Consider the following 26,821-nt stretch of genomic DNA (forward strand, 5'->3'; position numbering starts at 1 on the left):
CTAACCGCGCATGCGCATACGCAGCTTTTCCGGGAACGACATGAAATATCAGCAGACTGGTCTGCAGTACGGGCGTCGATAGAACACACCAAACCAATGATTCCCATATGTCCAGTTGTCTCCTTCACCTATGGTGAGTATTAATACACAGAGGACAGTATCTTACTGTCATTAATACAACATGTGATGACTGAATGTGACGCAGTGTTGAGTTATTGAGGTGAAGGTGAGTCCTTGGAGCCTCATGCTAACAGTTAGCTCCTCCTGTGTCCTCCTCCGCAGTGCCCGGCCGGCTCGGTGAAGAGGCCAAGATGGCTACCGGCAACTACTTTGGATTTACCCACGGTGCTGCTGCCCAGTACAGGTAAGGATGCCTGAAAAGCTGTGCGTTTGTGTTACAGTATGCTGTTTGGTTCTAGTGATGTGGTGCGGGTCTAGAGGCGGTGCGGCAGCGGCCATTGTTGAGCTGGGGGAGGGGGCGGTATCCCTCCGCTGCTGCAGTGAGGTGTCAGGGAGGATGACTGTACAGTACACCGTGTAAGAAGAAGCAGCTCACTGGTTCTATTCATTATATTATACAGGAGTCATTCAATAACGTTTAACAAGGAAAACACAACACACGACACAGACAACCGGTGAGTTCAGATGAATGGACTCAGGTAAGCCGGAGAGGATGTCCAGTAATCCCCAGAACCTGATGACTGCTGCTGTTCCTGTCCAGCTCTGTGATGGAGTCACATTAGATACAGAGTGTTCACTGAGAGCCCAGACCTGCTGCTGTTCCTGTCCAGCTCTGTGATGGAGTCACATTAAATACAGAGTGTTCACTGAGAGCCCAGACCTGCTGCTGTTCCTGTCCAGCTCTGTGATGGAGTCACATTAGATACAGAGTGTTCACTGAGAGCCCAGACCTGCTGCTGTTCCTGTCCAGCTCTGTGATGGAGTCACATTAGATACAGAGTGTTCACTGAGAGCCCAGACCTGCTGCTGTTCCTGCCCAGCTCTGTGATGGAGTCACATTAAATACAGAGTGTTCACTGAGAGCCCAGACCTGCTGCTGTTCCTGCCCAGCTCTGTGATGGAGTCACATTAGATACAGAGTGTTCACTAAGAGCCCAGACCTGCTGCTGTTCCTGTCCAGCTCTGTGATGGAGTCACATTAAATACAGAGTGTTCACTAAGAGCCCAGACCTGCTGCTGTTCCTGTCCAGCTTTGTGATGGAGTCACATTAGATACAGAGTGTTCACTGAGAGCACAGACCTGCTGCTGTTCCTGTCCAGCTCTGTGATGGAGTCACATTAAATACAGAGTGTTCACTAAGAGCCCAGACCTGCTGCTGTTCCTGTCCAGCTTTGTGATGGAGTCACATTAGATACAGAGTGTTCACTGAGAGCACAGACCTGCTGCTGTTCCTGTCCAGCTCTGTGATGGAGTCACATTAGATACAGAGTGTTCACTGAGAGCCCAGACCTGCTGCTGTTCCTGTCCAGCTCTGTGATGGAGTCACATTAAATACAGAGTGTTCACTGAGAGCCCAGACCTGCTGCTGTTCCTGTCCAGCTCTGTGATGGAGTCACATTAAATACAGAGTGTTCACTGAGAGCCCAGACCTGCTGCTGTTCCTGTCCAGCTCTGTGATGGAGTCACATTAGATACAGAGTGTTCACTGAGAGCCCAGACCTGCTGCTGTTCCTGTCCAGCTCTGTGATGGAGTCACATTAGATACAGAGTGTTCACTGAGAGCCCAGACCTGCTGCTGTTCCTGCCCAGCTCTGTGATGGAGTCACATTAAATACAGAGTGTTCACTGAGAGCCCAGACCTGCTGCTGTTCCTGCCCAGCTCTGTGATGGAGTCACATTAGATACAGAGTGTTCACTAAGAGCCCAGACCTGCTGCTGTTCCTGTCCAGCTCTGTGATGGAGTCACATTAAATACAGAGTGTTCACTAAGAGCCCAGACCTGCTGCTGTTCCTGTCCAGCTTTGTGATGGAGTCACATTAGATACAGAGTGTTCACTGAGAGCACAGACCTGCTGCTGTTCCTGTCCAGCTCTGTGATGGAGTCACATTAAATACAGAGTGTTCACTAAGAGCCCAGACCTGCTGCTGTTCCTGTCCAGCTTTGTGATGGAGTCACATTAGATACAGAGTGTTCACTGAGAGCACAGACCTGCTGCTGTTCCTGTCCAGCTCTGTGATGGAGTCACATTAAATACAGTGTGTTCACTGTGAGCTGCACCTCCTCCTGTGTGCTGGGTACTCTAGGTGCTCTGACGGCCTTCCCCTGTCTGTGTTTAGACTCTCATTAAGGCTGTTTGAGAGAAATGGTAAAGTGTATTATATGGTTATTGTCAGACCATGTGATATCCAAACAGCTGAATATCAGAATGCGTGCTTTAGCCCTGTATTGCCTACAGACCAGCAGGGTAGGCAAAGATGAGACATGAGGTTTTTTCAATTTCCACCATATACGTGTCCGGTCTGTCTCTGATCCGGCACCGCATCGGATCTGATATGTTTCTATTCTAGTCAATGTGTTAACTTCCACTGGATCCGCTCCGTTGCGTTCCGGCTGCTTCTCTGATCCGGCAGGTCGGAGTCCTCCGGATCAGATACACAAGACTTCCTCGGAGAGGATCTGGTTGAAGTCCTGGGTAAAGGTGGTTTATAGATCTGCGTCAAATCAACACAGTAGGTCTGTGTAACACATTCCCAAAGCAGAAGCTTCACACATAGCCTGACTTGCCCCACCTCCACAATGTAACTATGAGTCGAAACGACGCGGACCATAAGCCCTGTGATTGGTCCTCTAGACAGCATTGTACATCGTGCATTTACAGCCCTTCGGGAGTCTCTGTACATTTCCTCTCCTCTGACGTCTCCTCTCTAGTCTTCCCTGTATCTTCCCGGTCAACCTTTCTGAGGTTCATATTTGATGTCCGGCATGTCAGAGCCTCCCTGATCAGGTGTTTAGGTCTGTCAGGTGTGGAGGTGACGCTGATACTGACTCCTGAATGAAAAGCTCTGATATATCTCAGCGCAGTGTTTCCTGCTGAATGCGTTTCTCTGTCTTAAAAATGTCCCCCTGTGATTTAGATGGGGAGGTGAGCCCTACATGGACTCGTGATGGGTGGTGTAACGTTGTGTCATGTCATGGATTTTGCAGTACCATCAGGAAAGACACACATTTTGGTTTTAGTGCACACATGATAGAGGTTTCCTTCCCCCCACAGGTTACATTCAGAGCCTTTTATCCATCCACCCACTTTCTCCTATTCAGTCTGGTTTCTAACCCCTCAGCCAAACATGTGAAAGCTTCTGTTCATCTGGTGTGCTTCAGTGAGTCACAGCGAGCTGGAGAGGGAACAGCTTTTAGAGAAATCAAATGGTACGGTGGAGTTTGAAGACAGGACTCCAACGTCTACCTCCAACATGCAGGTGGATTTAAACATGACAGTCTTACAGCGTTTGTGTTGCAGTGACATGTTGCAGGTCCTGTTTAAACTCTGGTACAGTGTGAAGGCCAGTCAGAACGGTCTGTTGTTTTTTACTTCTTATAAAAGTGTAATAAAGGGACAGGATTCAGAGTGTCAGGTGGTTTTCTTCATGTGGGTAAGGATGTAAAAGGACAGGTTAGCTTCAGTTTCCTCTAATACCCCGTTTCCACGAGGCAGTTTCAGGGCTGGTGCTCAATTGAGGACCAGTTCATTGTGTTTCAACTGCGAGAGAACCGGCTACCAGCCTGGAAAACAGGTTCCAGAGCAGCACCAACTCTTTGCCTGTCTAGAACCGTGAACTGCTTTCGTCAGAGGCGAGGGGTGAGGGGCGGGTTGCCGTGGCCTAAAAGACAAACCAGACGAATTTCCGCCATTTTCCTGCAGCGAAATAACAAAGACAGAGCTAATAAATTCTAAGGCTAACGGACAAATGCCACCAGACACGTGTCCGGTCCGTCTCCGGTCCGTCACAGAGCAGGACCACAATGGATTAAAGACAGACCGGACACAGATCTGGTGGAAGTCCTGTGTAAGCAGTGGTCTGTCGAGGAAACAAGCTGCCTCCTTGCGGTTTGGTCCTTGCAGGAGATCCAGAACAAACTGGAGGGATCGACCAGGGAAAAGCGGTCACGTAGAAGTCATGTCATGACGTGGCTCTTCCACAGGCTCGAGCAGGTGGGAAAACAAAACAGGAGAGGAAGACCAGGGGTTTCATTAACTAACATTACTGACACATGAAACGGGGCCCGAAGGGGGCGTAGAACTCCACTCTGAGATTATGATCTACAAACACAAACTGAACCCTGGAGCAAACTCTGACCCGTGCACACGTTGGATTAGGAGGCAGGTGGTGAACGTAATGACAGTCCCACCAGTTCACGATCATTAACATGGAGTGAGTTGAATGAGTAAAAAGATACCGTACTCAGTCGTAGGACGTACAAATTCACAATAAAACCAACAAACTGAAAAGAAATGTCACCAGTGGTGCAGCTCTCACATCAGTCACGGCTCAGGTGAAGTTGGCCCTGAGGTAGTATCCACAGATCGGACTCCTGTTGAGATGATAGAGAGGGGGGGGAGACTGCATTGATGTGAGCACTGTATCATAATGTGGACATAGAAACACTGCAGTGACACTATGCATAGTGATGAATGAAGGATGCTGCAGCAGCGTGGTTCTTAATTTATTCATGACCTTCCTTCTCTATCCACAACTGAATCTATGATCAGTTCAGAATCAAACACTCTGTGTTATCACCAGATCGTGTTTCACTTAACTACAACAACAAACCAAAGTTATGATGAGCGGAGCCAGGCCTGGAGTCAACAGGTCAGAGGTTTTCAGAGGACCAGAAAGACAGCATGGATGAGGAGAGGAGGAGGAGGATCATTGATTCAGGGATTATCGGGGAAAACCTCGGTCACATGACTCCAGCTGTCCGGAGGTCCTGCTCCGTGCTGCGTTCTGAAAACACAACCGGTGGGTGTTGACGGACGAGAGAGCTTGGAGCCGGAGCAGATCAGAGACGGACCGGACACGGATCTGGTGGAAGTCCTGTGTAAGGGCAAAAAAAAAAAGGATCATGCTTTGAGTAGAGAACAACCTTAAAAAGCAAAACCAAAAAACTACTGTTCACAAGTTTCATGTCATTAAGGCCTCCACGTGTGTTAAGGAGTTGAAGTGTTAAAGATGAGCGAATTCACGCAGTCCAATCCAACATGGTGCTGAATGACATCAGCACAAAGCAGCTGAGTCTGAAAGGTTCAAAGAGCAGCATGTGAACCGCTCTGTTAGAAAGAGGAGGCTTTAAGCCTTCAGTAATGCTTCCATTGGAGGAAGACAAAAAGCTGTGTTATCGTGGGTCTCTGTAGAGCATGTGCACAGGGAGCAGAGAGTGAAGGGAAAGTATAAACACATGACTCCACCTGAGTGCCAGGTGAGATCTATGAGGAACCACATCCTCACCTGTTGTCCTGTGTTTGTGTTTCAGTCAGCAGCCAGCAGCTGGGGTAGCGTACACTCACCCCACCACAGTGGCCAGTTACACCGTGCATCAGGCCCCGGTGGCGGCTCACACCGTGGCTGCGGCCTACGCTCCCACAGCGGCCACTGTAGCGGTGGCAAGGCCCGCGCCTGTTGCTGTGGCAGCTGCTGCTACTGCTGCTGCTTATGGAGGATACCAGCCGACGCACGCCGCCACCGACTACGGCTACGCTCAGCGGCAGCCTGAAGTCCCTCCACCGCCTCCACCGGTCACCTCACAGAACTACCAGGTACGCTCACACTGAAGGGATGAAGCTCTTAGTAGTTAGCAGAGGTTAGCGTGTTTGTTTCTCAGCTTGAACAGCTATGGAGCACTGCTTGTAAAGTTGTGCACACTGAAAATAATAGCAACAATTCTCCATAAACGTCATAAAAATGTAGAGTGAATTTTTAAAAGTCACTTTTTTTAATCACATTTAGAGCAACATGTTACCTCCTTCACATTTAATTTAATTGTGAAAAATATATTAGGTTAAAATTATTGTTAAATCCAAATGCTTGATATAAATCTAAATGTTAAATCCAAATACTAAATATAAATGTAATATATATAAATCTAAATATTAAATATAAGGGCTAAATAAGTGTTAAATATAAATATAAATGTTACTCTGCGATCCTAAATATTTAGCTAAAATGTAAATTCACACTGCCGCGGAAATACCAAATAGAAGCTTCATAGACTGGGTCAGTTCTGTCTCTGAGCGTTATGAAATATCTTACTGGACTCCAAAACTGTCTATCCAGCATTTTTACAGTGTTCAGTCCAGCTATAACCTGCAGGAGTCAGTACTGACAGACTATGGTTAGGATATCTGTATCGCTTAATGAAGTTTTTTATTTTGGTACTTCTGCTAGGCGGCAGTGTGAATTTAAAAATTATCTAAATTTTCAGGATCGCAGAGAACATTTAATATTTATATTTATATAACATTTATATTTATATTTAACATTTTGAGTTGGCATTTAACATTTATATTTTACATTTTGATTTATATATAACATTTATATTTATCATTTGAAATTTATATTTATATTTAGCATTTAGATTTAACATTTATATTTATATAAAACATTTATATTTCTAACATTTATATTTAGCATTTAACATTTATATTTATATTTAACATTTAGATTTAACATTTAGATTTAACAAACAACAATTAGATTTAACATTTAGATGTAACATTTAGCATTTATATTTATATTTAACATTTATATTTAATATTTGTATTTATTTTTAACATTTATATTTAAAATAAAAAAATTATATCTAACATTTAATATTTATATTAATATTAAACATTTATATTTATATTTAGCATTTGGATTTAACAGTGATTTTAACTTAGTATATTTTTCTCAGCAAAATTAGATGTGAAGAACATCTCAATTATTCCACTAAAGGTGATTAAAAAAGTGACTTTAAAAAATTAGCATTAGGTTTTTATGAGGTTTTGGATCTTAATGTGGAGAATTGTCAATGTTATTTTCAGTGTGCACGACTTTACAAACAGCGTCCCATATACGACAGTGTTATCTGAAGATGTTATTTTAATGTTTAAACCATAGACTGTATAAAATATGGACGTAGTGTCCGTGATGTCACCCATCTGTTTCTGAAGAGCTGTTTTGAAGCCAATCATCAGCGGCAGCCATATTGCTTCTGTCGAGCCAGTGTGACGTAAAGAGGCGGAGTTTGAGCCTCCTAGCCAACAGCTGCAGTGTTCCCACAGTCAGCTGTGCCTCTCATTGGAAGACTAGTAATCTCAATATCTTCAAAATTGCAGCGTTAGAAAAAAATTCACCCCCCTCACAGTGAGAGGACATCGATTTAAAGATCAGATTTAAATTCTGGTAGAAACGTGCAAAACTAAGTGAGTCAAAGAGCGCTGACTTTTGGTTTCAGACATTGTTCTATCTGGCCTTTATCTAAAGTGTTTTCTTATGTCTCTGTTGTTTTACAATCTGAGGCTCACTTTGACTCTTCCTCTTCTTCCTCTTCCTCTCAGGACACGTACTCGTATGTCCGCTCCACAGCTCCTGCTGTGGCGTACGACAGTAAACAGTACTACCAGCAGCCCGTCGCCACAGCTGCTGTCGCTGCTGCACCGCAACCCAGTGTGGCAGAGTCCTACTACCAGCCAGGTGAATACACTGCATCTTATTATGGTCTTTATGGCGTTTGAGAGACTCTGGTGTTCACACAATCAGGTTGAAAAGCTTCTCCAGCCGTGATCACTTCTCATTTTCATAGCACTGTTGTGAGACCTGATTTCTTCATGTGTTTCTAGCCCCTAAACCAGGCTACAGTCAGGGTGTCACATCATACACACAAAGCCAGCAGTCTCGACAGGTGACGGTGATAAAGCCAGCTGCTCCCAGCCCGGCCTCCTCCACCTTCTCCATCTACCCGGTGACCTCCACGGTCCAGCCTGTGGCGGCTGCTGCGTCTGTGGTCCCGTCTTACTCCCAGAGCCCCACATACAGCACCAACGCGGTCACATACTCGGGTAAGATCTGAGATTGAGACTTATATCTCTGGACAAATGCAGATCAAATATGTTGTAATGCTAAACATTGGATCAAATCAAATCTTGTTGTGGTGGTGCCAGCGGAAAATAAGAATAGAGATCAGGTCTTCTGTTTTGTCCAACAAATTAAACACGACACACTTTGTATCGATGCAGTGAAATGTAGTGCACCTTTTCATGTTTCATTCTGAATGAATTGTAAACCTTAAACCAAATGGTAGCATTAGCAACAAGCTAAACTGATACAAAGACCAGGGTTAAGATTTTAAACTCAAGCTTTTAAAACGCCGCAGATTCTAAGCTGTGTTTTTATTTTCCTCCTCTCCAGGAACGTCGTACTCGGGCTACGAGGCAGCAGTTTACTCTGCGGCCTCCAGCTACTACCAGCAGCAGCAGCAGCAGAAACAGGCGGTGGCCGCTGTAGCAGCGACAGCGGCGTGGACCGGGAACACGTTCACAAAGAAACCCCCCTTCCAGAGTAAACAGCTCCGACCCAAACAGCCACCCAAACCCCCTCAGATCCACTACTGTGACGTCTGCAAGATCAGCTGTGCCGGCCCTCAGGTGAGCTTGACACGGCACACAGTGACACTCATCCTAAAACACTCATGTTCAGCATCATTTTTAAACCGAAGACTTGTGACAATAAAAAAACTCTTCATTTGATCGTTTCCTTTTTTATATTGTTGCTTTAGTAATCTGTCTTTAAGTCGTGTCAGATACAAAGCAGGAAGAAGAGGTCCTACAGGAGTGATTTTAGTCTCTTGAAGTAATCAGTGGTATTATATGCCTGCACAGTTTTCTCATCATGATGTCGTAGAGAAGTCTTGACATGAACGTGTGCTGTCAGTGTAACTTGTGTCTCTCCGTCTGTGTCCACTGAATCCATCAGACTTATAAGGAACATCTGGAGGGTCAGAAGCACAAGAAGAAGGAGGCGGCTCTTAAAGTTTCTCAGAGCAGCACCAGCAGCGGGAGCAGTGGAGGAGTTCTGGCTCGAAATGCTCAGAATCAGCTCCGCTGTGAACTCTGTGACGTGTCCTGCACCGGTGCTGACGCCTACGCTGCACATATCCGAGGAGCCAAACACCAGAAGGTAAGGATATGAGCTGCTCTCTCTGTCTTCATGTGAGTCAGAGATACAGTTTGTCCTCAATTCTCTTATAAAGATCTCAGTCACAACATTCAGTTCAAGTAGGGATTGGTTTTCCACTGATGCTGGTCTTAGCTCTTATTTCCAACATTGCTTATTGGCAAAGCCTTCACCCAGCCCCTTAGCATCAAATATACATAATCTCTTATTCTATACTGTGGGGGCTGCAGCCTAAATCAGCTCACGTAGGATTAAAGACATCCATTCATGTTCACTCCTACTGACAGCTTAGTGAAAAAAACCTCTTCAGTTAGAAACTGGAGCATCCACAGAAACGATGTGTGCTGCAGCTCTGTATGTTTATTCTTCATGTATGGAAGGTGAAACAACACTGCAGCTTTAAAAAGAAACACAGAACCATAACATGAAGACCGTAACATTTGAATTCTACAAATCCAAGCGCAAAAAGGACGTGTTAGAGACTCCTGTGACACATCTTAATCAGTCAGTGTCCACAGAGGATGAACCAGCTGAGCCACAAACAGATCAGACGACAGTTTGAAATCAGTCCCAGTGTGGGCTGCTTCACCAGCTTCTCTTGTTTCCTGCAGGTTTCAGGTTTTTTGACTTTAACAAAGAAATCTTTAAATCATTATGTTATGCATATCAGGTCTTTATGATTCATCATACTGTACATGGCTCCTACAATGGCTTCCTCTGGGTCGTGTTCACATTTGTGTAGTTTGGTGTTTAAATGGATCTTTGGGTCATCAACATGAACACAATGACTCTTTGAATCAGGAGCTCGGTCTGCAGGGACTCGGCTTGGAAACCAGACGGTCACCAGTTAAAGTCTTGTTGTGGACTTAAGTGAGGAAGTTGGGTTGGTGGTTGTAGAGGTGCAAAGTCACTAGTTAGGTACTGCTGAGGTACCCCTGAGCAAGGCACCAAACCCCCAACTGCTCAGGGTGCTGGTCCATGTGCAGCCTGCCGTAAAAGTGAAATCCCCCATGAAGAGTTATAATGTTTGTCCTCCTGATCTAAAGTTTCACATCATAATGTGATATTCATGATTATGTAGTGACTCACGACACAATAGGATACAATAAGTTAAAATGTAATACATTACGATACTATATGTTACGATACAATACGATACATTATGATACAATACGATACGACACGTCAAGATACAATATGATACGTTACGATAAAATACGATACGTTATGTTACAATACAATACGATACAATCCGTTACAATACAATACGATATGATACAATACGTTACGATACAATATGTTATGATACGATACAATACGTTATGATACAATACCAAACGTTACGATACGTTACGATACGTTACAATACAATACAATACAATACAATACGTTACGATATACGTTACGATACGATACAATACGTTATGATACAATATGTTATGATACGATACCATACGATATACGTTACAATACGATACAATACGACATGATACATTGCGATACAATACGTTACGATATGATACGATACGCTGTGATACAATACGATACAATATGTTATGTTACGTTACAACTGCTTTTTGCTTTACGACAACTGTTATTGTTAAAATTACATTATTAAAAATGACACATTTATAAATGAAATACATTTAAATGAACAAACTCAACCAGCTGGTGTCTGTAAACTGTTCATATGTTCAAACTTTAAATGTGTTAATGGTAACCTCTATGACTGTACCTGTAACAGGTGGTCATATTCACCGTCACGTCAGTAACTAAAGCAGGATCTGTTCAGTCAGCATCAGTTCCTCTGTAGTCCTCAGTCAAACCTCTGCCATGTGAGCTCCACTGTAAGTCTCATATAGGGATGGGTACCTTTCACATTTGAACCGATACGGTACCGATACCCGGTACCTGGGATACGGTACCGGTACTCAACGGTACCAATTTTCGGTACTTTTGTGTGTTTACGTTGTAATAAATGTTGATTTGTTTAATAATAAAATCGCAATTTTTTTAAATTTAACATATTTATTTCATTTAACATGAAATGAACAGAAACAGGATTATATAGGTGATTAGATATATTAGCTGACACGTGCTCGTGGCGTCTAATTGCTCTTTCTGGAGTTTATCAATGAACACACGTGAACCTCTGCGGACTGGAACAAGTCAGTTCTCCGTCTCTTTATAATAACAGGACACACAACTTGTTCGGCATTCACGCACACAGGAACGGTTATAGACAGGGCAGGTAGTCGGAGCCAGAGAGTCCGTCTCAACTTAATCCTCCCCTCTGCTCTCTGCATCTGCGCGGGAGCGCCAAACGGAGCCTGCAACTGATGGGCGTGCGCACTCACAGCAAGTCTGAGCTGCAGGCTCCGTTTGGCGCGCAGATGCAGAGAGCAGAGACGTCCACCCGATCAGTCTCGAATTTTATTACAGGGGGAAAGTATGGTAGTATGGAAAGTATCGCCTACTCTTCTCTTCCCCTCCCTCATAGTCACAAGGTCGTGAGGTACCGAAACATGGTACCGTTAGATTTTGCGTCAATCGGTACTCGGTAGTACCGACGGAATTCGGTCGGTACCTATAAAAGTACCGAATTCGGTATCCCTATTCTCATACATCGTCCTCCTTTATAACACGTAGGAGCGTTTCCCTCTCTTTTATAACGAGCAGTAACGATCACGTAGGACTCCGTGCCACGTTAAGTCCACCATCACAGGTGAGTCAAACTCTCTCTGCAGACTTGAGTGCTCCATCTTTCCTCTGGTCTCAGCCACTCTCAGAGCTCAGACAACTTGTTCTCTTTTCAGTTTTAAGAGCGGTTAGCACATTTCTACATCCTTTTCCCTGCTGTCTGACATCCAGTTAAGTAGTGACGCGGTGAGTCAAACTGACGGGGAAATCTAGCGCCGTATTTATCTGAGAAAACCCACACATGCGCCAAAAGATCACAGGAGGAGAGGATGAAGCAGACAGTAATGAAGTGATAATGAGTAGTGGGCGGTTGGTTCTGGAAACACAATCTTGATGAGGCAGGATGAGACTCCAACACACAGCGTGCATGATGTTTCCTGTGTTTAGAAAGCAGTAACAGTGACGTTAAACTTTATCCTGTTTGTAATGTGATCCGTGAAACTCCACCCTCACCTGTCCCGTTGTGTCTGTACTCTCACTCGTCCTCTGCAGGTGGTGAAGCTTCACACCAAACTTGGAAAGCCCATCCCCTCCACTGAGCCCAGCATGGTCACTCAGACGTCGTCCTCCACCACAGCCGCCCCCAGTAAGACCACCACGGCTCCCCTGAACAGTTCCAGCACCTCCAGCTCTCTGTGTGGCTCCGCCTCCTCCGCCTCCAACTCGAACGCCCCCTGCTTGAAACCCGTCAACATCGTCAGCAGTGGGGTGGGAGGAGTCAAGAACCCGTTAGCCAGCGGCTTGTCTGCTGCGAGCTCCGCCTCTGCTGGGAAGAAAATCAGCACACCCAAGATCAACTTTGTTGGTGAGTACCAATGAGTTGGTGGTGAACACCTGAGCAGCAGGTCTTATGTACACACCAAGCTGTGAGGTCGTTAAGTTAAATGTGGCCTTATTGAACCTTATTGAGGGGGCTGGGGGGAAGGGGGTGAGATAGGATCCCAGTGTGTCAGTGCGCCGGTTCCCCCGGCAGTCTGAGGTGATTGAGAGAGAACGTAAGTATACACTTGGTGAGTGATCAATGTTTCTAAACTGCAGGAGGAAATAAGCTACAGACCACAGTGAAGATGGACGAGAGCAGAGCGGAGGCCAAAGTAGAGTCTTCTAAACCTGCGGTGCCCTCTTCAGGTCTCCAGGACTCAAAGTCTGATACCTCAGATTCTCTCTCCACGTCGGCCCTCGCTGCTCTGCAGAGCGACGTCCAACCTGTTGGTCACGACTACGTTGAAGAGGTGAGTTTGACGGATCACTGCAATCACCAGAGCTAACGTGCGCTTACTTGATCTGGAGTTTAACATGTGAAACTTATCTCTAGGTCCGAAATGATGAAGGCAAAGTAATCCGCTTCCACTGCAAGCTGTGTGAATGTAGTTTCAACGACCCCAATGCAAAGGAAATGCACCTGAAGGGGAGAAGACATCGCCTACAGTACAAAGTGAGTGTTTGCGTCTGTACATGGTTACCTGCTGCATTCATCACAAGTCTTTTTGAAAAGGTGCATTTCGACCAAGAGTTCCAGGGTCTTTTAGCCCCCAGAACTACTTTCCCCTGAACTAAAAGGTTCCTGTGCCCCCATTGTTGTCTGCGTTTCGACCGTGGGCTGAAGTCCCGGGTAGATTGTGCAAATCAGGCCAGTGACATATGGAGAGAAAAAAAGTAAATGCACTACACCACCAGACCAGTAGAGGGCAGTAACACAAAGAGGAAGGACATTCCTCACTGATGACACCATAGAAGCAGACGGACAGGCAGGCATCATTATGAGCAACACAACAGTTAGCCTGTTAGCATGAAGAGACTCAGCTGGTCTGTTTTAGATGGTGCTATATTTCATCACAGATGGATTCACTGAATCAACACGTGAGAGGAGATAAGCGCGAGTAGCAAAGACGTTTCAACACGGCTTTAAAATCCTTTTGAACTCAAAAAGCCGTGGCAGAGATGGACCGGTGTTTTTGTTCAAACAGCGACCCTGTTAACTGGAGACTTTCAGCCGGATGCATCCCTCATAAACGTCTTTAGACGATCATTAAATATCTGATGAGGATATTTTGAAATCTTAATAAAAACTAAACTAGTTTGCATTCCCAGGAACTCCCTCTGTGTTTCAACAGCTGTGTAAACTCCACAAACACTGACACGTTCAGCTGAAGGTCTCCAGTTTACAGGGTCACTTTTAAAACTGTAACACCGGGAGAGACGCATTCACGGTGGGCTGAGAGATGACTACTGTTACAAGCTGCTAAATCAAGAGAATCACAGCTTCTTCTTTTGAAAAGTACACACACATACAAAAAAGATAGAACAAATAAAAACTAATGAAAGAAAGAGAAATCAAGTGAATCACAGATGTGTGTGATGTTATTGTGGACGGAGGGCGGAATAAAAACACTGTGGTTAATCTACCAATCAGACACGTTCAGCATTGCAGGCCCTGCCCCCCGAAAGTCCCGGGACCTTTGAGAAGTACTACCCCCCCTAGCAGGGGCTTTTCAGGGCGGAGATTAACTACCCCTGAACTAAATTTAGACCCTGGGTCCACCGGTTGAAACACACGTAGTTCCGGGGTAAAGTCCCTCTGGTCGAAAAGCACCTTTCGAGATCAATCAAGTAGTCACATAGAAGCCCTCTGTATCTCTACAAAATGTTTCTCATCCACAATGTTTTGCTTTGTAGAAAAAAGTGAACCCAGATCTGCAGGTGGAGGTCAAACCGAGCATCCGAGCGAGGAAGATTCAGGAAGAGAAGATGAGAAAGCAGATGCAGAAAGAGGAGTACTGGAGAAGAAGAGAGGAGGAGGAGCGCTGGAGGATGGAGATGCGGTAAGCTGGTTTCTTCTTGTGAAGCAGGAGGTTCAGTTCTTCTCCGTCTGTGATACGTGAAGCTAACCTCCTCTTCTGCTCAGGCGTTATGAGGAGGACATGTACTGGAGGCGTATGGAGGAGGAGCACCACTGGGACGATCGCCGCCGCCCAGATGGAGGGTATCCTCAGGGCCCTCCTGGTCTACTGGGAGTCCGGCCTGGCATGCCTGGTCTGCAGCCTCAGGGTCCTGTGGTGGGTTTTGTGATTGGCATCATGCATTGTGGACAGTCTGTGTAGTGATACTGATTTCTTTTAGTGCTTCAGTAACATCTGATGGGTCCTTTCTGTGTTCCAGCCTCCACGTCGACCCGATTCCTCCGATGACCGATACGTCATGACCAAACATGCTGCGATCTATCCCTCTGAAGACGAGCTCCAGTCCATCCAGAAGATCGTGTCCATCACGGAACGAGCCCTCAAACTGGTCTCAGACATAATCACAGACCAGGACAAGGGGGGCAAAGAGGAGGACAAAGAGAAGAAGGAGCCTGCTAAAGACAAATCTGAAATGTGGGTGGAGTCTCTTTTTATCTTTTTCACATTCACTCCCTAAAAAATGTGCACACAGCAGTTTTTTATTTTCTGATGAATGACATTGTATTGTGTGTTTCTTCTCTTCCTCCTGTGACGTCTCAGGGCTCTGAAGGGGGTGATGAGGGTCGGAGTCCTGGCCAAAGGTTTGCTGCTTCGTGGGGACAAGAATGTAAACCTGGTGCTGCTGTGCTCTGAGAAACCCACCAAGAGCCTCCTGACCCGCATCGTGGAGCACCTCCCCAAACAGCTAACAGTACTGTCTTTACATCATACACTCCACAGTTCAGTTCCCCCTCAGACACTTGTTACCTAATCAGTGCTGTGGACCCACCCTGCAGATTTTAGTGTAATCTGAAGCCTCAAAGTCCTGCTTCACTGTTTGCTTTGCAGTGTTTGGAGCTCAGATCCAAATTAACCTTGTTACACCATGTAGATGTTAAATATTGGGTTTTATGCACAGAACATTTAGAATCTAAAAATGGTAAAAATACAAACTGGAAATATTATAATTTAGTTGCTATATTCTTTCCTGATATTGGGTTTAAATTTGGTGCCATTGGGCCATTCCTCTTAAACTACACTCAATACTTGTGAAAGTGGCCGCTGAATTCAGATTTCATTATCTGCTCCTAAAGGTGCATACCTTTAGGAGCAGATAATGAAATCTAACCAAGAGTTCCGGGGTCTTTTAGCCCCAGATCTACTTTCCCCTGAACTAAAAGGTTCCTGTGCCCCCATTGTTGTCTGCATTTCGACCGCAGGCTAAAGTACCGGGAAGATTCTGCAAATCAGGCCAGTGACGTATGGAGAAAAAAAAAAAGTAAATGCACTACACCACCGGTGTTTTGGTTTAAACAGCGACCCTGTTAACTGGAGATTCTCAGTCGGATGCATCCCTCATAAACGTCTTTAGACGATCATTAAATATCTGATGAGGATATTTTGAAATCTTAATAAAAACAGGGGTAAAGTTCCTCCGGCTATAAAACGCTGACTGTTACATCATGCAGATGTTAAATGTTGAGTTTTGTGCACAGAACATTTAGCATCTAAAAATGTTAAAAATCCAAACTGGAAATATTATAATTTAGTTTCTGTATTCTTTCCTGATATTGGCTTTAAATTTGGCGCTGACTTTGGCCACTCCTCTTAAACTACACTCCTGTGCAGGTAGCTGCTGAATTTAGACTTCATTATCTGCTCCTAAGGGACCAAAAGAAGAAGTATTCACCGTGAACCTACAGAGTATGTGAAGCACGTCGACCTCTTTGCTGTCTCCTCCAGGTCGTAACACCAGATAAATATGAGGTGAAGGGTTCCACCCAGGAGGCGGCCATCATTCTAACTTCCCCCACCGAGCCAAAGATGCAAGTGACGATCACGCTGACCTCGCCCATCATCAGAGAGGAGACCGGCCGGGACGGAGGTTGGAGATCCCCTCACAGCCCTTTCCTGTGCACTTCTTTTCTTGCCTTTCTGCTCTCTCTCTCTATGAAATCAGTTTCGATATGTTGGTTGAACCCCTGAAGAGCAGCGTCCTGCTGGCACTCCACAAACATCGTTCTGTTGGGCTTTGAATCCGATCATCCTGGAAACTTGCTCTCCATTTATGATTCATTTCAGAAATCAGAAATGACGGAGCAATGAAGGAGTGCAAGCTCATCAGGACTTTAGTTGTGGTCTTTCCTGTAGGGTTTGTTGTGCAGAGTGTTTGACCTGCAGACGTTACTCTGTGACAAACCTTAGAAAGAAGTATGCATTTTAATGAAACGGCACATCTGGATAATCTTTAATCGATTTGAGATGAGACACATACCCATCCTCCTCTTTTTGAGGTACATCACTTGATCAAAAAAGAAGAACGAGGAAAGTGCCAGCAGTTCTGCTCTTAGGCTTTTTGCTCTGTAACTCCTTCCTCTCAAATGCTATCTTTATCCTTTAAACAAAGCATGATCAGTGTTTGCATTGTGTTAAGTCTAGTTATTCCCAGGTGAGATTCTATTTTGTTTCCTGTGTTCCAGGAGATTCTGTTTCCATTTTATTATCAGCCAGAATCAACAGGAGACATGCATTACTGGATATTCTCTCCAAGCTTTCCTGAAATGAGGAGACAAAAAAAAGAGTGTAGAAGAAATAAAATCTCAGTCAACAGGACACAGCTCTGTTCCTCAAGCTGAAATCTGGCATCAAGTGTGCAAACTTGTTTGAAAGCTTCTCTCAAAACAAGATTTGGCAGAAAATTAGATGTGATATCTCACAGGAAACAAATCTTCCTTCTGTGTACTGGTGAACAGTTCACCATGCTGAAGTCCCCTGTTCCTAAAGTGCTCCCCTGAGTTGATTTTGATGTTCCTTTACACACACAAGACTCTGAATCGGGCCCTCGAGGAGAAAAACTTCAGATCAGCAAAAAATGAAAGTTTTTGTCTTTTGATTTCGCTGAAAATAGAAAGATGAGGACCATTTTTTGTTTTGAGTTAATTGAAAATATGAAAACAAACTATTCTTTTAAAAGCTGATTATCTTGAACTACTCTTAGGGGAGTATTGTTAAGTGCTCAGGTAAGAAAGCTGTGACAGAGGAATCTTTGGTTGGACCTGAGTACAGCCTCTGGATTGTTGGGGTCTTATTCCAACCTGCTGATGTTAGGTATGCATGCAGTGATATCCTAACCCCTTTTGTTTGCTGGTAGTTCTCATGTTTTTTTCTCTTCTTCAGCACCCATTGCTTCCTCCTCTTTATATCTGTAGTGATATTTACCGGTCCAGAACACAGACCCCTTGACTTCTTTAAGCAAAAAGAGAAATAAAAAACTGTTTCCCATCAGAGGTTAAGAAGGGCCCGACAGCTTCGGAAGGATTTTTGACCAAGGTTTTCTCACATCCCAAAAACTTTGCCACACCTACTACTGCCATGCCACATTTTATCAGGTCATTTTTTGAAGATGTACACCCTTTCTTTCTCTCTACACCAACTTTAACCAGAACAAGTTCAGACCAAAGATTTACAACAAGAACAAAACCCATCCTGAGACAGAAACTGATGTTCTTGTGATGTTCTTGTAATGAACAGGTCTTCAGTTTGCTGAAATAACAACATCATGATGCAGATTAGTCTAAAGACAAAAGACAAGCTTTGTCAGGTCTGTCCTCAAGAGGAGAAGAAAACTATGTATACAATGTTTGTTTGTTGAATGGAGGTCTATGAAAGAGGATTAGAGACACTGATGTTTTTTAGCTCTGACCTTCTTCATGGAATGTTCCATTTGTTCTAAGAATTCTGACATCAGAGAGAATTCCGGGATTCTGTCTTTTCAGTTTTTCCTGCTGACACCTGATTGGTGGATACTACTCAGACTACAGACAGAGACCTGAACCCTTCTCAGACTTCAATCCAGATTTTACATTTTCATGTATAATCTGAACATATGAGGTGACAAAAAAACAGTCAGTCTGAAGCTCTAAGCTTGTAAACCATACATAAAAAATATTTCAACTGGCTCCTTTCTATCTGGAGCATCAACAAAAGTTTAGATCTATTTAGCCTCTATTTCATCTAAGCATGCATCTGAAAGTCATGAGACAAAGAAGCTAAGCTAATGTAAGCAGCAGCCCCCAGGCTCCTCCTAAAGAATAAAAAGAAACACTTGTTTATTCAATTCACTGGTTTAAACCAACGTGTCTTTTTGTTATGTGCAGGTAGAAACCTCTTCAACAACCAACACTGAGCTAACACTGAGTGGTATCTCAGCTCACAGCTCCCTGATGATATATGTCTGCATCAGAATGCATAGAAGTACGCATATTTTTAAAAGGCGTCATTGACAACGAGCGCACTGTAGGTAGTCTAAAGTTCCTTTATTGCAACTCTTTGGTCTGAACTGGACTTGAATATATTCATTGTGGAAACTCCTCCTCTGTCTTTGAGATTGAGAAAAAAAAGAAGTGCTCCCATGCTCCCAAAGAAGGCAGAGGGAAGCTTTACAACACAATCACCTGATAAAATGGCATCGGCTTCAAGATATCTGTGAGACCAACACATTTAAATACAGACACATCAGTCTAACTGTGTTCATTGTTGAGTCAGTAAATTCACACTGCTCTTACAGAATATAATGACTTAACATACACTGCTGATCTGTATCTATCCATCACTTTGACTATGTGTAGGTTTGTGTAGTCAGTTCTTTGATGTCAGTAACCTTTCCAGAAATCACAAAATAACACAACCCAGTGCAGGTTGTCCTGGAACATAAAACCTTTGGTATGTGTGGCAATGTGTTTGTTCTCTGCCAGCCTTGCTGACCTGGTCAAACACCCGTTCCTCATCTCCATTTTGACACTTGAAATCCATTTTTAGATGTAACCTCGGGTATGGTGAAAGACCCAGCGGACGTCTTGGACAGGCAAAAATGCCTTGACGCTCTGGCTGCTCTGCGCCACGCTAAGTGGTTCCAGGTTCGGAACATCATTTTACTTTCTTATTGTAGCCTTATGAGATGCATTCTTTATTTGTTTATTCATTTATTTGTGTTTTACACATTTGGTTTTCATTTTATAATAATGAGGAAAACTATTACTATTTGAAGATACAAAATATATATTCAAGGATGCCAAACATAACAACAAGGATCTGATCATGTAAGCAATATAAACCTAATTGTATTTGAAGCTCTCACCTGAAAAAGCTTGTCTTAACAAAATACCTGGCATCCTTGTATTCCCTTTTCAATTGTCCAAGTATCGTAGTCACATGTGATTCCATAAGGCTGCACAATAACTTGCACAGAGGTGTGCCATCAAGAAGTGCTTCCATGTTTGTATTGTTTTATTCTATATATTTAGTAGAATGGGGATTGAGAGAAAAAAGAACATCTGGGTAGTTTCCTGTGGTTCTGCTCTCTGAGCACAAGCACAGGTAAAGTAAAGCAGATTTCTTTGGCTCTTTCAGTCCCTATACTCTCCTCTCAGGTGGACTCTTGTACTCTTAAGTACCTGTTGGTCAGAAACCTGAAGAAACCTGGGGTCAGGGTTTAGAAGATGGCAAGAAAAGTGCTCATTTCTTGTGCATCTTGCAAACTTTGAACTCCCTTACTAACTGTGAGGTACAAGACTACTGGGAATGGCAGCTGATTGCAAACTCTTGTGGCTCATTTGCACCTCAAAGCATACTCAAGCTTCCATTATGCACAGTAGTGTTTGGACCTCTGTGGCAGAACTGATTCACCTGTTTGGTCCATCTCCTGTCACTTGTGTGTTACTGTGTAAACCTAACTCTATTGCATCAAAAGGCTAGAGCCAACGGACTTCAATCCTGTGTGATCATCATCCGCATCCTGAGAGACCTCTGTCAGAGAGTCCCCACCTGGTCTCCCTTCCCAGGATGGGTAAGTGACCATGCTAACAGAGCCACTCAGCCCTCCCATCCTCATCCTCAACCAATCACAATCACAGTCTGATGGTGTAAAGTGTTCAGGACCACACTGCCAAGCCCTTTTGCAACAGAGCAACTTTAAAGACATCAGGGAATACTTTAGTCACATGAACCCAACAGCAGAGTCTTTATTTACACATGTGGAAGACACCAGAGCTCGAGTCCTTCTCAGGTATTGAAGTAGGACCTTTGCAGACACAGTCATTACTGTATCTAGGGGTGTAATGATTCTTCTTAATGATTTGATTCATATCATGATTCCTGGTTGGCGATACAATTAAAGGACGATATTGGTTCATTTAGAACGATACGATCTGAAACGATTCAGTGACTTGAAATCAATTCAGTAACTTTTTAACCAAAAAATTCCACCAGTGTGACTGTGAAATAAATCCCTTGATACTGGACAGTCCTAGAGTCCTGTTGTTGTTGTGATGTTTTGTCCTGAGCCGAGTTTTGTCCTAGTCTCTGACTAAACATGCTGGAGAGGCCTGAGGCTTCTGCAGAGCTGATGTTACCTTGATGAACGCTGCAGCAGGTGCCTGGACAGTCGGCGTTGTGTGAAACCCCATGGCGCCTTAGTAGATGGTTGGATAGATTTGACGTGTTGCGGTGGTAACTTTACTTGAACTTTACATATCCTACAAACAGAGAGCGACTTATTTAGAAACATCTCCGTCTTTGTAAAAGCCAAAGTGTTTCCACACGCTGGACTGCAATGGTGGCTTGATCATTTCTTGTTCTCTGGCTTCTCCTCTGCCATACGTCATGCTATGTCTTGTTGTCTGCTGGCGCGTGGTGATGACGTCACAGACAGGCAGCCTGAATTGAGTAACGTTTAACGTCTTTATCATTAAAAGTGTAAAAAAAACCACATCCATATAAAGTCTGCTGTGCTTAAATCCAATGTGTTATTTCCTAGTAAGGATACAATCAATTTATTACCTTTAAAACGATGTTAGATCCATATATGTTGTCTGGAAGGCCAACTTGCCGAGCACAGATCGATGTAGTCGGATCATAGGAATATAAATGGATGCATTGATGTAGTAGATGAATCGTTACACCCCTAACTCCTAACTGTAACATTAGGGGATGAGATCAGAGGGACTCATTGTTTCACACTAAGAACACGTCTCAAACTTCAGAGCTCTACATTAGCAGGGTCCTCAGTCTGTATCATCTGATGGGAGGAACCATCTGGCCTGACCTTTCAGGGCTCCTTCCCCACATTGAACCCACCTTTCTGTTCCCCTGTGTTCAGGCCATGGAGCTGCTGGTAGAGAAGGCCATCAGTAGTGCATCTGCCCCCCTCAGCCCGGGTGACGCACTCAGACGGGTCTTTGAATGTATTTCATCTGGAATTTTACTCCCTGGTAAGACTCTTTATTTATGACACCATTCTTTCTGTTTTATGTTCCTTCTCTTCTGCTGAACCAGAGGAAACGTTTCCGGCTTATCATCGTGAGCTTGATTTAGAGGATCTTTGTTCTCTCTGCAGTGATCTCACTCTTCAGACGATATCAACCTCTACCTCTATCGTCATGTTTGTGTCTGTGGAGTTTTCTTGTTTGCTGGTTGCAAATAGGACTGAATGATATATTGATCATGACATCAAATCTAAAACAAACTCTTACCTGATCAGTGTAACACAGTCCCTTATTTTAACACAGATAACTGAACACTGTGTGAATGTGGAGTCTGTCACATGACTTCTAAATGTAAACATGCACAGTAATCATCACAGGCACCAAACATTTGATTAAGACAGACAGATTTATAAGTGGGTGTAATGTTAACACCTGTAAAGGTTAACTCAACTTCCTAAAACACTTCAAGCAAATAATCTCACATGGTGTAGCCTATCTGTGTCTCAACCATAGACTGTATGTATAATGGACAGCGCCGCTCCGCCTTTCCCCATTGTACGGTTTTGAAGCCAAAATATCCTGTTCCAGAACGCTGACATTTTGTACATTTTCTGCAGCTAGAGTCTGGTAGGGAATTTGTGTGTTTCCACAGTAACAAGCTCCGCCCTACAGCGTACCGTCCCAAGGTCCTACAGAGTTTCTCTCTACGGCAGCTGTCAATCAAAGTAAACCAGGATGTAAAACCCCGTTTTTTAACCTCTAATAACTAACGAAGAAGAAACTTTTCAGAAAAAAGAGGCCTTGAACTCAAAACAGTCAAATAATAACTACATACCACCACAGCATACCGATGAGAGAAACATTCCTACCACTTGTATTTATTTTTTAAAGTTTGACTGCAGCCACATTCAAATGAATGGAGGAGACACAGTTTTTGACATGTACTGCAGCCAGCCACCAGGGGGAGCAGTTTTTGTGGAAGCCTCACTTAGTTTAGTGAGTTTAGTTCACAGACTGTCTCTGTGTTCTGACACACAGAGCTGCAGACACTCGTGGATAATAACTCTGTATAAAATGCTTTGATGATAATAACTGGACATCATCTGGAGTCACGTAGCAGCACTCAGAGAGCTGTGACCCACACTTTCCTTTTCTTCTCAGACGTCTCATTGATCCAGAGGAGACATGATGACATCAACTAACTTCTCATGCTGAATGATTTGTTTCCAACAGGTGGACCGGGGTTGATGGATCCCTGTGAAAAGAAGCCGGTGGATACTCTGATACCCATGAGAGAGCAGCAGAGAGAGGACATTACCTCAAGTGCCCAGGTACACACTCTTCAAAGTGACACACACACACACTCTCAGCTGAGGGTTTCATGGAGCCAGGTTAGAGGTCTGCACACGCTGCTCACGTGATAAGAAAGGTCATAGTACAGCCGGCTCTGTCTTTTTGGAGAACGGCTGCAGGACTTTTAGAAGTTTTAAGACATTATGAGGTCGCACAGCTCTCAGCAGAGATAGTAAGGATGCAAGATGTCTCACTCAGCTTCAGAAATCAATGTTATATCTGCTCACAGCATGAAAAACAAAGAAGATGAGGGAACTTAGCATCAACAGTCATTGATTTTAGCCGACAGTGTTGACTCATGGCTGCACCCTCGGCAGCTGTCACAGTAACATATACGGGAAGCCAAAGGTTATTGAACGGTAATCAGATGATACATATAATCATCCATCCATCCATCCATTATCTTGACCACTTATCCCATTGGGGGTCATGGGCGGCTGGAGCCTATCCCAGCTGGCTTCAGGCTTCAGGCAGGGTACACCCTGGACAGGTAATCAATCAATCATCAATCTTTATTTGTATAGCGCCAAATCACAACAAACATTATCTCAAGACTCTTTTACAAACAGAGCAGGTCTAGACCACTCTGTGTCAAATTATGAACAGAGACCCAACACCAAGACAGGATAAGACTCAGTCTGACCCCACCTTAATCCACCATGAGCATTGCACCTCACAGTATTTAGCTAGTTACAGCAGAGAGGAAAAACTTCCTTTAACAGGCAGAAACCTCGAGCAGAACCAGACTCATGTTAGACACACATCTGCTGAGACCGAGTTGGGTCTGGAAAGAGGGATAGAGGAGAATAATAGAGAGAGGGAGCAGTGATAGTGATGAGATGAGTAGTAGTAGCTGTTGCCGCTGGAGTCCAGCACGTCTGTATCAGCTGGAGTCTGGAACGTCCACAGCAGGAGGACGTCTACGGCAGCTCAGAGGAACCTACGAGACAAGGGAGCTCAGGGACTCCAGAAAGGTCTATGGTTAGTAACTTTAATGGGACAGGGAGACTTAAAGTAAGAGACAGGCAGAGAGAGGAGAGAGGGAAAGACAGGATCCCAGTGTGTCAGTCTAAGCCTATAGCAGCATAACTAAGAGCTGGTCCAAGCCTGATCCAGCTCTAACTATAAGCTTTATCAAAAAGGAAAGTTTGAAGCCTACTCTTAAAAGTAGAGAGGGTGTCTGCCTCCCGGACCCTGACTGGTAGATGATTCCAAAGGAGAGATAATTGTGAGGTAGGCAGCCCTGTGCTGGTCATGATCCTGGAGATCTGTGATAGAGGGGTCAGGTTCTGTTTCTGGGTCTGGGTGGAGTCTGGGTGTGATGAATCCACTTTGCAGCCCTCTGATTGTGATGTTTTCCAAGAGGAGAGGTGACTCCACGTCTCTGAAATGTCCACCCTGTGTCTCCGTACAGTTTGCCCTGAGGCTGCTGGCGTTCCGTCAGATCCATAAAGTCCTGGGCATGGACCCCCTGCCGCAGACCAACCCCCGCTTCAACGTCCGCAACAGCCGCAAGCGCCGCCGTGACAACAGCGACGGGACGGACAGCTTCGAGGGCGAGGGCAAAAAAGACAAGAAGGATTATGACAGTTTCTAAGCTCGTGTTCACTAAATTAAATTAATCTGAGTCTAAAAAAATACTAACATGTTGTAAACACTGTCTCTGTGTGCTGGCTGAGCTCCAGTGATGCTGTTTCTTTCTCCTCCTTTTTAAGCTCCAGATGAACCACAGACATGCCAGCTTGTGTTCTGTTTTAGTTTTAGACTCCTCAAGGCTGGGCTCCACTCCGACCTGACGTGTTGCTCACCGCTGCTGCTCCTCCTTTGATTTTAAGTTGTTTTTAGAGGAAGACGGACCTCACAGGATCAAAAACAGCATCGTGGAACAGTAAAGATTAATGTTGATGCCTTCGTTCATCTGTAGAGCTGCATCCCGAAGTGGACCGTGTTGTTTTTTCTTTTATTATGAATAATGTGCTTCATGCAACGTGACGTGTGACGCTGTGGTCTTGTTCTGTATCAACGCTAGGCTCCACTAAAGATAAAAGACCTCTGAGGCATCACACAAACATTCAGAAGAATTTTAACTGTGGTTAGACTTTTGTTTAGTAGTGAGGCTGTCGGCCTGCGTGTAGCTTCGTCTTTGTTTTCATATGAGTATTTGTATAATCTTAGTAACAGACGCGTTGGTTTGCCCTGTTCTCCACGTAACGTCATGGCTTTCCTGGTTAGCGAGGAATTTTATCGGCCTGCTTGCCCGTTCACTTGGTTAAGTGCTAGATTAAGTTTAATACTGGAAAAAAGATCAATATCATGAGGGGTGGTGAGGTACAGACGGGGATCAATTAAAGGGGAAACCAGCAGGTGACGCCACAGTGAGGGTTCAGATTTGATGTTTCAGTCACTAAATATCGACTGAACCTAAACCTCTCACAGACCGTCAGATTCAGAGTCCTGTTCCTCGACTGTCAGACTATCACGTGCACGAGGGCTCTGATGCAGATAATTCATCATCACATGAGCGTTTATCTGAGCTCACCTATCTGCAGACTCTCCTGTGGGACCTGAAGCCTGGTGTCCCTGCACCACTCCACCAAATGTAAACCCAAGTTAGCATCCACCAGTTCATGGAAAAACTGGAGCTCCTCTTATCACGTTGGGGTCCAGGTGTCAGGTTTCTCCTTTAATTCGTGGCCGGTCTGTATCTGCCTTTTCGTTGTGGGTCCTGTTGTGAATGCTTGCTGTGCCCTGCTTTCTGCTTTCAATATTCCAGTAGAAGCAGAATAAAAACATTTCCACATTTAAGAACCTCCGTCTCCTGAGTCTGTTTTCCTCTGCTCGCTTTCTCATGCTCACAGTTGGATGGAGTTTCAGGGTCAAGAAGAAGATGAAGTACAAAGTTCAATCAATCAATCTTTATTTGTATAGCACCAAATCACAACAAACGTTACTTAACACTCTTCTACAAACGGAACAGGTCTAGACCACCCTATGCTAAATTATGAACTTAGCATCAACAGTCATTGATTTTAGCCAACAGTGTTGACTCATGGCTGCACCCTCAGCAGCTGTCACAGTAACATATACGGGAGGTAGCCACAGGTTATTGAACGGTAATCAGATGATACATATAATCCATCAATCCATCAATCCATCCATCCATCCATCCATTATCTTGACCGCTTATCCCATTGGGGGTCATGGTTGGCTGGAGCCTATTCCAGCTGGCTTCAGGCAGGGTACACCCTGGACAGGTAATCAATCAATCATCAATCTTTATTTGGATAGCGCCAAATCACATCAAACGTTATCTCAAGACTCTTTTACAAACAGAGCAGGTCTAGACCACTCTATGTCAAATTATGAACAGAGACCCAACACCAAGACAGGGTAAG

At 44.3% G+C, this 26,821-nt stretch overlaps 1 protein-coding gene across 4 annotated transcripts; it reads left to right on the forward strand.

Annotated features, from left to right (window-relative positions):
• On the forward strand, positions 1–26,234 carry zfr (zinc finger RNA binding protein). Of its 4 annotated transcripts, none has more exons than XM_034691295.1 (20): positions 1–133; positions 283–364; positions 5,493–5,775; positions 7,558–7,693; positions 7,840–8,058; positions 8,408–8,643; positions 8,972–9,175; positions 12,365–12,677; positions 12,911–13,104; positions 13,188–13,307; positions 14,549–14,694; positions 14,778–14,928; positions 15,032–15,246; positions 15,373–15,523; positions 16,555–16,696; positions 19,630–19,727; positions 20,561–20,656; positions 21,968–22,079; positions 23,307–23,404; positions 24,841–26,234. In XM_034691295.1, the coding sequence occupies exons 1-20, from the start codon at positions 97–99 to the stop codon at positions 25,021–25,023; spliced, it is 3,216 nt and encodes a 1,071-aa protein (XP_034547186.1). In that variant the 5' UTR covers positions 1–96; the 3' UTR covers positions 25,024–26,234. The 4 variants fall into 4 exon arrangements, 2 of the variants coding, with proteins under 2 accessions (XP_034547186.1, XP_034547187.1); XM_034691296.1 differs by having other exon boundaries at positions 7,852–8,058; XR_004632359.1 differs by lacking the exon at positions 19,630–19,727.
• The last annotated feature ends 587 nt before the right edge of the window (positions 26,235–26,821 follow it).

This window comes from Notolabrus celidotus, chromosome 9 (genome assembly GCF_009762535.1).
Source record: "Notolabrus celidotus isolate fNotCel1 chromosome 9, fNotCel1.pri, whole genome shotgun sequence".
NCBI classification, from domain to species: Eukaryota; Metazoa; Chordata; class Actinopteri; order Labriformes; family Labridae; genus Notolabrus; species Notolabrus celidotus.

Coding starts and splice junctions, on each gene's coding strand:
- zfr (XM_034691295.1), top strand. CDS start 97: ATGATTCCCATATGTCCAGTTGTCTCCTTCACCTATG. Junction 13,105..13,187: donor GTCACGACTACGTTGAAGAG/GTGAGTTTGACG, acceptor ACTTATCTCTAG/GTCCGAAATGATGAAGGCAA. Junction 14,929..15,031: donor TGCAGCCTCAGGGTCCTGTG/GTGGGTTTTGTG, acceptor TCTGTGTTCCAG/CCTCCACGTCGACCCGATTC.